General features: G+C 36.2%; 2 protein-coding genes across 4 annotated transcripts; one reads left to right on the top strand and one right to left on the bottom strand.

Annotated features, from left to right (window-relative positions):
• Positions 1-255: 255 nt before the first annotated feature.
• On the top strand, positions 256-2,151 carry LOC113738727 (cytochrome P450 71AP13). The gene is made up of 2 exons (XM_027265974.2): positions 256-1,187; positions 1,341-2,151. The coding sequence occupies exons 1-2, from the start codon at positions 309-311 to the stop codon at positions 1,950-1,952; spliced, it is 1,491 nt and encodes a 496-aa protein (XP_027121775.1). The 5' UTR covers positions 256-308; the 3' UTR covers positions 1,953-2,151.
• Positions 2,152-3,038: 887 nt separating this feature from the next.
• On the bottom strand, positions 3,039-9,444 carry LOC113740402 (rhodanese-like domain-containing protein 11, chloroplastic). 3 transcript variants are annotated; one of them, XM_027268027.2, is made up of 10 exons: positions 9,139-9,442; positions 8,937-9,032; positions 8,238-8,345; positions 7,786-7,882; positions 7,489-7,528; positions 7,322-7,389; positions 4,764-4,855; positions 4,615-4,682; positions 3,565-3,637; positions 3,039-3,481 (listed from the first exon to the last, which is right to left on the bottom strand). In XM_027268027.2, exons 1-10 carry the CDS (start codon positions 9,277-9,279, stop codon positions 3,398-3,400), a joined length of 867 nt encoding a protein of 288 aa, XP_027123828.2. In that variant the 5' UTR covers positions 9,280-9,442; the 3' UTR covers positions 3,039-3,397. The 3 variants fall into 3 exon arrangements, 2 of the variants coding, with proteins under 2 accessions (XP_027123828.2, XP_027123827.2); XM_027268026.2 differs by having other exon boundaries at positions 4,764-4,851; positions 7,315-7,389; positions 9,139-9,437; XR_003460449.2 differs by having other exon boundaries at positions 3,313-3,481; positions 4,764-4,851; positions 9,139-9,444.
• Between the last annotated feature and the right edge of the window lie 805 nt (positions 9,445-10,249).

Genomic DNA, 10,249 nt, shown 5'->3' with positions numbered 1-10,249 from the left:
AATTTTTTGCCCACTCCTACCCGTGGGTAGCTCGGCCGGTCATGTAGTCTTTCTTTAAGGCATTGACCAGTGTTCGAGTCCCATAGTTACCGTGCTCTGAGTGGGTTGGGGCGCTCTCTTTCAGGTCGCAGGGGATTAGTCAGGCTGAAGACCTAGATAATGTGTGTGTAGTCAAAAAAAAAAAAAAAACAAAGAAGATAATCAGATAAACGCAGCTGGACCAGCCGGTGTCCACACTACATATACTGCCCTCTATGAAGTTGATCTCTTACTCAGCAGCTCAAACTTGAAAAGAGAAAACTTCTTCAATGGCTCTGCCCTTGCTAATCTTTTCATCATTATTCCTGGCTTTGCTGCTAAAATTGCTCTTGAAGCACAAAGATAACAGAAATGAAAAGCTTCCACCATGCCCTCCAAAACTTCCCATTATTGGCAACCTTCATCTACTAGGTAACATGCCTCAGGAATCACTTCACAACTTAGCCAAGAAGTATGGTCCGATCATGTTCTTGCAGCTTGGTCAGGTGCCAACAGTTGTGATTTCATCAGCTAGATTGGCAAAGGAAGCTATGAAGAACTATGATCTTGCGCTAGCAAGCAGGCCACAAATATTTTCAGCCAAACACCTTTTCTACAACTGCACTGATATTGTCTTCTCTCCATATGGTGCCTACTGGCGAAACATACGCAAGATTTGCATCCTTGAACTGTTAAGCGCCAAGCGAGTGCAGTCATTTAGCTTTATTAGGGAAGAAGAAGTTGCTCATCTAGTTCAGCGAATCACAGAATCATGCCCAGGTACTACAAACTTAACCAATATGCTTAACCTGTATGCAAATAATCTCCTCTGTCGCGTTGCATTTGGGAAGGACTTCTCACAAGGAGGGGATAATGTTAGGCATAACTTCCAAAAGCTGCTTGAAGATTATCAAATTCTTCTTGGAGGATTCACCATTGGAGATTTCTTCCCCTCCATGGAATTTATGCACAAATTGACTGGGATGGAATCCAGACTCATTGACACTTTCAGACGCTTTGACCAGTTTTTCGATGAGATTCTAGACGAACATCGAAATCTTGAGAACAAGAAAGACCACAAGGACCTCGTGGATGTTTTACTTGAAATACAGCGAAAGCAGGATCTCGAAACTCCTCTCACCACGGATAATATCAAAGCAATAATACTGGTTGGAGCAAACTTCTTATATATTGTCTTTCAACTCAATCTTTCTTGGTTCAATGAGTCTAATGCTGAAACTGTCATTTTTCCAGCAGTTTTATCCAGCTTCAGTTTTTGCAAAAGGGGATTTCTCTGATTGCTTTTCTTACATTTGTTGCAGGACATGTTTGCAGCAGGTACTGATACAAATTTCATCACCTTGGAATGGGCAATGACAGAACTCATGGTGAATCCCAACGTATTGCGAAGAGCACAGGCTGAGGTGAGAAGTATTGTGGGTGAAAAAAGATCGATATCCGAGAATGACCTGCCTCAGTTACACTACATGAAAGCTGTTGTGAAGGAAACATTTCGACTACATCCTCCGGCTCCAGTGTTAGTCCCAAGAGAATCAATGGAAGATGTGACAATTGATGGCTACAATATTCCTGCTAAAACAAGGTTCTTCATCAATGCTTGGGCTATTGGAAGGGACCCTGAATCATGGGAAAATCCATATAAATTTGAACCAGAGAGGTTCATGAATTGTCACATTGATTACAAGGGCCAAGATTTTGAGCTCATACCTTTTGGTGCTGGTAGACGAAGCTGTCCTGCTATTACATTTAGTACACCAACTGTTGAGCTTGCTTTAGCTCAACTTCTGCACAGCTTTGACTGGGAGCTTCCTCCAGGAGTTGAAGCAAAAGACCTGGACATGAAAGAAGTTTTTGGTATCACAATGCACAGGATATCACCTCTGATGGTTGTTGCCAAACCACACTTTTCTTAAGGTCTCAATTTAACTCTACAGAGAAACCAATTAGAGAAGAACAATAGCCTGCTCTCAATTTCTATAGAATAAATACTTAGTTTTCTGTAATTCATGAGATGATGTTGTATGTGCAGGATCAATGGCACAACTAATAGTTTTCATAATTAATATGTGGACATTTATTGAAGTGGAATGCACGAAGCATCACTGTTGATCATTTTTTGCATATTCCAACTTAAACAACTTGAGTGTAAACATGTCTGCAGAAAATTTTTTAGACAAATGACTAGAAGTACAGGACAGAAAAAAGTTCAACCGTTGCAGTTTTAACTAGAAGTCAAAGCATGGCAGAGCCCCAAGAATCTTGTAAAAGCAACAGGCAGCGAACCCAAAACAATTAAACTGATGTCCTACCACCTGGATGAAAACTGTCTTAGCTTGGTGGCCCTCTATCTTGGTTGAGGATTAAATGCATTGATCAATTATATGATTTTAGAAATTTCAGAAGCTGCAATGATTTGCCAAGTTTCCATGATCATAGAGCTAAAGAATAACTCAATATTTCCTGTTTCCTGCAAGAAGTTTTTTTTTTTTTTTTTGGAGAAAACAACAGTTTTTGCTTTGGCAGTTGGCAGGAGTGATAGTCACGCACTTTTCCATTGTGATCAATGTAGGAGTTCCAAATATTGTCAAGCATTATCATTCAGTTTCGTCGCGGTCAGTTACCAGCTTATTGTCTTAATGCTTTTGGCTAACTTACAGCCCCAATCAGCCAATTGACACCCCTATTCAGAAGGTTAAAAGAACTTGTGTATGACATTCTTATGGCCTAGTGATGAAATCCTTGTATCCATCATTGATTTTTGTCATATCTTTCTCGGATTTTATATATCATGGATTCGTGCATCAAAGTTTATCCAAGATTCTTATGCTTTCTTTCTGAAACAACGGTTAAAAACTCTTTCAAAGCTCTGTAGAGAGTTCCACAGATTAAACATCAAAGCTCGAACCACAAGAAATGGAATTCAAAAGGGAAAACTTTGTCTATAGTTCCATCTACAAATTGTGGGAGAAATATGAACAATCTTGGCTGGCAAACTCGAGTAGTCCAAGGAATGAGTTCGGAATCATTAACTTGTGAAAAAATGATTCGAAGCAATCAAATATTTCACCAACATTGAATACGTTTGAAAGCAAGTAATCCTTACAACAAAATTTGACGAGGCTGTCACACAAACACAAAAAGGTCACACCAAGATATGTTGCAGCGGTAAAGCAATGACCATCGCTTGAGCTGCAGGCCAAAAGACCGAGAAAAGGTATACAACAATGGCATCACCCACCATTTACAGGTTTCTTGGATGAAGTCTGGCATGTCTTTGGACTAAATAAGGCAAAATGGAGAGAGGACAAGTCATTTCTTGGATACTTGGGCCAGAACCACCTTCTATGTCTAAAAGCACTTAATGTGCCCTTAAATCTTGAATATAACGGCCTACTTGCTGTGCTCCAAAAAACAAGGCATCGGCAGCGAGAATGACGCCAAGCTGCAACCATATAGTCTTGTTACTAAATTTCAAATGAACCACAACACAAATCATTCAAAAGAAGGCCAGGGATGCATAAATACCAAACGACCAGTAAAAACTAATCGGTAACCCCAGCCTTCCTTCGCAGCTGCAGCTCGTTGCTGGTCAGTCCAACTGAGGTTAAACAAGGAAACAGCATCAGTGATTGCCCAAAACTCAAGCAAGAACTTCTAGCTGAGGAAGTTGTGCTTCAACTGGATATGTCATGAAAAATATGCAGTGAAGGTATGAAATGTAATACATGGGAGGTTGGGTCTAATAACATTGGTCTCCCAGGTCATGAAGGCACATCTGTGATTTGTTTTCACATAGAAAACAAAACCATTTCATAGTGACACTAATTGCATTCTTAATTCGTGAAGTAGCCATGTTCCATATTCATCTGTTTAAAGCAAATGTTCATGAAAAAGGAAGCTTTTTTCCAGGACTTTGATCATCTTTTGTTGAGCATTAGGGCATTGTTTCATCTTGCAATTTCTTCAAGCCCATTCCATAAGGACTAACAAAAGGTTAGAAAACTGCTTGAGTCTAATATGTTGCTATAATTATTCAACAACGAGACCAATGTGCTGCAAAACTACCAAGGAGTTGTTAGCTGAAAGTCTAAGATCAAGATGGCATTAATACGACAAGGAAAAAAGAGGATTGGTTGGATGTATAGTTTGAGAACATAAGGGACTTCAATAGCTCTTTGGCCTTTTCCTTGGTTTCATTATTTATCATATAGTGGTACAAACGCAACACATTTACACAAACAGAGCAACATATCCATTAGTAGTAGACCCAACTGTACATGAATTCTAAACTTATATATGACCATTTTGCAAATTGTCATTTTGGACCATGCAACTTTATGAATCAAACTAGTGAAATTCAGGCATGGTACCATGAACGAATTTGTTCACTTAAAAGGCTGAAATATGATTTTAAATATAGTGCAACTACCTAGAAAATTGCATCTCCTATGCCTATTCAACTCCCTTGATCAAATCATAGCAACTAGCAAGGTTTCATATTTGGAACTAAAGATATCCACATGGTAACTCTTAAATTAAACAGGTCTGAAAGAACAAAGAATCCTAAATTGTTACCCTAAGAACTCTGACACTCCACCAATTCCAGCAAGTTTAAATGGTTGAGGACCTTCTCTGTCAAGATCCTGTCAAGAAAAGACAAGCACGGGTCATTGAAATAAGAATTATGGCAAGGAAAGTGGAGTTATCTTCTATTGACCAAATACCTCCTCTTCTGCAGCCTCCAAACCTTCTTGAACCCAGAAAAGGTTTCTGTACCCAGCATTGTATAGAAGTTCACAAGCCGCAAGGGATCTGTCTGATGCATAAAGTATTAAAAACATGACTTGTGTTATTTCCCCAATGCCTAAACATAACTTATCTTCAAACATCATATCAGTTAGTACCCAAAAAAGAAAATTTGACCAAAGGCCAAAAAGCAGTAAAATGGAACCAACAGGCATATAATACACTGACTTTTTTTATTAATATGGACTCATTTTATTCATAATATTCCATAATGGCACATAAAGTATTGCAGAAACCCAAAATGTTAACCATTGACCTCTACTTATATACTATCTTGTTTGTTAATAATTACTTTGTAATCCCACATCATGAACAAACTTCCCATAGAAGTTAAAAATTTTGGTCCTAAGTGAAAATCAATAGTTTTGGCCGCAATGCACACCAGAAAAAAAGTATGTGTACCTTTTCTCTAAAGTGTAAAATTACCTCACTCCCCTCTCTTGAAAATTGGACTCTCTTCTAGAACAGTATAGTCTACCATGCAACACACACTGGACAGAATATGCAAATGCATTTAAATTTCTACAAGATCAAAACACACAAATACTGTAAAAATACAAAACAAGATCCCCTCAGACAAATTTATACACACTTCAAAAAGGGTTTTTTGAAGATCACTGAAAGTATTGTCTTTGATGAATCAAAAAAGATCTAAAGTAAATCTCTCATTTTCTCTAACAGTTCCAATAGAACTTGGATGCTCATAAATGCCCAATTTGGATGTCTTTCCAATGTGCCATTTTATACTATGTTGGTATACACTATTTTTTTGTCCACGCTTCTGTTGTACTTTTAGTCTCAAGATACCAACTTTTTGTAGCTTAATATTGTAAATCTACATTAGTTATACCTATTTTGTAAGGACCTTAATTTATTTATGCACAGTTTCCCTACAACATTAAAATTACAAAATTTTCATTTTTGCAACATTGATAGAGGTTACGGTCCTAATGATCATTTGACATTATGCTGTACAAGAACCTCTAGCATGTGCTTCTACTTTCACCCTCTCAGAGATTTGCATGGAACTCCAACTATCAGTCATATAAAATTAAATATTTATTGTTCCATAATGACATGTTTCTAACACCTCGCTGCCTTTAGATTTATACAATCTAAATGTCTTTCTTCAAGAGGTGATAGTATATCAAGGGAGAAGTCAGACTGACCCACGCTTCACATTCACCACCACAACTCAAAATTCAAAATTGGGCTGCAACTTGCCAAATTCATAAAACTTCATCTTTTGGTCACTTAAAACCAAGTGGAAGCCCCATCCAGAATACGTATTTCTAGCACCTTATTCCCTTTAAACTCATGTCCTACTATGTAATCGTTGTTCACGAAAGGGTGATAGCAGATGGAGGTATAGATGAGATAGTCCCTTACATTCACCACCACACATCCAATTTTCAATATTAGCTCCCAGCCTCCAATTCTGGAACCCAGTCATTCTGGTTTGACAGATTTTTCCAACAGTTGGGTAAGCTTCCTCGGAGAAAAAAATCTAGACCATGCACATTACAGTAATAGCTCATCCCCTATGAGTTTTCTGCACTGGATAAATATATTTCTAACTTCTTTCCTTGAAAAATGAAGAGAATTGAGCAATTGTGAGCTGACTGTAAAAGCTCATGGTATCTACAATATATGCATACTAATTTGAACTTAATTACTAAGAAAAATTAAGAACTATGAATCAGCTATTTAGACAAATATTTTGACCAAATGTTTTGATCAGAAAAGACAGCAGGTAAATTATTTTGTTAAGATATGCAACTTCTCTGCAAATTTTTTAGCAATGGAATAAAAGAAAGTAATTGTTGAATAAGTCTAATTGTTAGAATAGTTCCACATTTATTGTGTTTGACTAGTTCAAGTTTGATTGAGTTCTAAATATTATGTGGAGATTTCTTAGGAGATATTTGTGTCGGGATTTGTTAGGAGAAATTTGTGTAGAGTTGTTTCTTGCACTCTCTATAAATAGAGTTGTTTAATGAGAAATCTAAACTCATTTTCCAGCCCTCAACACAACTCTAAAATATCCTTGTTTATGCTCTTTTTTTCCAAAATGTTTTTAATGAAGCACAAAGTTGGTCCACGGCTTTCACGACAGGGTGCAATGGTAATAGTTCATCCTCTATGAGTTTTCTGTAATTTGGTACATATATTTTGACTTTTTTCTTCTCTTGCAATATACAGAGTTGAGCAAATGTGAGCTGACAGTGAAAAAAAAGGAGTAGATACTGACACACACCCCTAAAGCCTTGGTGTTTCTGGACATTGGGATACTAAAGATTCATCTATCTATGATTATGTAGCAATTCTACCAAGTCTACTACAGACACAAGAGGCACTGAATACACTACATATCTATTAATGTGTATTGAGTGGACAATGAATCAGAGGATGATGTGCAATCATTTGAAAACTGGATTTACACTAACAGAAATTAAAAATGAAATTCACCTCAAACCTTTCTGACAGGCCACTATAAGATCACTATCTTTCGGAAATTTCTCCTGAACTTTTGATAAAAATTTGCTGTCGAGAAAATGAACTGGTGAATGAACAGAACACAATACACCAAAGAGTTGTTGGATACTGATATTTATTTGGAACGAGAACAATTAAGCAGCTTACTTGTCATACGCTAATGCTGGCACACCACTCCACCAGCCACCTACATGGTATAAAATTCTCACACTTATCAATAATTACATTAAAGATTTGAGATATTTCTTGAATTTTTTTCCTTAATAATATTGAACACATCAAATTTTTTTATTTCAAGAACAAACAATCTTGTTTGAGTTACAATATAGCTATTTTTGTCCTCATCTTTCATTATATCGTTGAACCATTTGTATCACCTTATGAAACATGCAAATGGTGTAAGCTGAATATGATATTGAGGCAATGTAATAGGACAGTGCATACCCATCATGAAATTTGTCATCTTCCTGGAAAGATTAACAGCATCAATACTGTTATCAACATCAAATAATGGAATCCATGTTGAGCCTTTAACCCATGCCTTCAAAACAGCAGTTTAATCGAGGTAACTGGATAAGAAATGAGACATGGAAGTAGGCCCATACTAACCGGTACCCCATACCCTCCTAAAAGGAGAATCGATAGAATGTTTTTACCTTAAAAAAAATGGGGCAACAACTCTACTAATTAACACATCAGTAACCAGGAATGTCATTCAATTACAGTCGTCAAATCATCACATCAACCACATTCAAACTAGATCATTAAAAGACCATACTCAAGAATAACTATGACACAGCAACTTGTTGAAGACTCAGTATCCAGGACAGATGAGCCAAATCGAGGTACCTGTCTAATCTAATCACAAAATTTGATTTAAAGGCAAATAAAGCTACCTTTTTACGCTCTGTAGATGGACGGACATCGAGTAGAACTTTATTTGAGAGTTGAATAGCATATCCAGCTTCCCTAGGTGTGAGAAATTTTACTTTCCCATTCCTTATCTGTGATAAAACAAGTCAATGCCACATAAGTAGAAGTTAAGAAGAATGAAACAAAAAGGTACCCATAGCCTAAATACTAGAGTATAAAGCTAAGGCCCACAAAAATAACTTCCATGATTGAAGGATGCAAATGATCACTAACCATATCATGTTGGTTATAATCAGCACTCAATTTCTACACCTGAAGTCAAAAGAGTATAGCATGGACTAAGATATCAGACCTCCAACCACTTAAGCCCTTTGAGGTGTCCTTGACTTTTGGGTCACCTTATAAGTTTCTAAGTTGTCAAAAGATGAGATTCAAAAATGGCTTATTTTTTGAACCATTTATTATCATATTTCAGTTCGATTGGCAATATTAAAAATTAAAAATTAAGGAAGAAACATACTTAAACCACTCAACTAACCAATGACTCTCAAACACCAATACAGAATTAAAAATTCAGTTGCAATCCACACAAACCAACTACTTGAATGCTGAAATTAAGCAAAAATTACCAAGCAAAATTCAAATCCAAGAAACCAAATTACATAAACACCTGCAAGAAAATACTAAATCAAAGCGTTATAAAATTAATGGCAGCAAAATACCATGGCCTCCCATCTTTTTTTTGCAGCAGCCATATCTTTTGCTTGCTGCACCTCATACTCTTCTTCAACAATTTGCATTCTTATGCCACCCCTGCACTGCCAACAAAAACTACAATCAATATATTCACATCTACAAAAAAATTACAGAAAAAAAAAACTTGATTCTGGTGAGGTGGGAGTGAGAGTTTGAGCATAAACGGACGTTTTGCTGGGTTCTGAAGTTGAAAGAAGGCATATTTGTAGAGTTGAAGAAATGGGCTGTGCCCAAGTTCTTCAAAGTTTGTTGTTTGCTGGAGGTAGTGACAGCATTCAGAGGTGAAAAACCAAAACTCAGCGCTCCCATTGTTGTTGAGGCAGTTGAGAATAAAGCTCAATAACTCTGTTCAGTGATTAAATTTGCTGGGCGTTATCCATTTGAGTCACATGAGGTACTCTGGAGTGTAGTGTAGACAGATTGGGGAAATTTGTGAGAAGAAAAATTGCAGTTTTACTCCCAAACTTTATGTATAGTATTAGTGTGGTGTGGCTTTCAAATATGTTTCCAAAAAATAGTATGAACAAAATGGTCTTTAAAGGTTCGACCAAAATCCAATTTAGTCATTAACAAATGTCAATTATGTTGAGGTACTACGCACAAGAGTCATGTAACTAAAGTTTAAAAAAAGAGTCATGTAGCTAAATAGACCATGTAATGTACATTTGTCATAGTTGATTTCAAGATAACTCTTTAAAATCACTTATTTGATATGATATTCTTTCAACAATACTTATTTTTTTGACATGATATGATGAAATTCATTTAGTAGAGTAATTTGTTCCATGTAATACTGCAAACGAATTGAACTGCTCACGAGCGACTCGAGTCAAAGCTCAACTCGAGTTCGAACTCAAAAATATTAAATTCGTTAACTCGCAAGTTTAAGTGTGTGTGTATATATATATATATATATATATATATATATAATTTTTATAGTAAAATTACACACACACATATATATATATATATATATATATATATATATATATTTTTCTAATATTTTATTATTTATTAAAAATTATTATTTTATTTATTTTTTAAAAAAATAAAATAATTATTTTTTATTTTTCGAGCTCGAGTTCGACTCAAATTTGGGTTGAGTTCGAGCTCGAACTTTAAATTGACAGCTCGTTGAGTTCGATCTCGAATTCAAACTTGATAAAACTAAATCAAAGTTCGGCTCGATGAGGTCAAAACTAAACTCGACTCGCCTTGTTTGTAACCCTAGTTCCAAGACACGATGAATTTGATGTAGTAGAGTAATTTGTTCCATGAT

This window comes from Coffea arabica, chromosome 4c (genome assembly GCF_036785885.1).
Source record: "Coffea arabica cultivar ET-39 chromosome 4c, Coffea Arabica ET-39 HiFi, whole genome shotgun sequence".
Lineage (NCBI taxonomy): Eukaryota > Viridiplantae > Streptophyta > Magnoliopsida > Gentianales > Rubiaceae > Coffea > Coffea arabica.
This window is presented reverse-complemented; position numbering and strand designations above follow the sequence as displayed.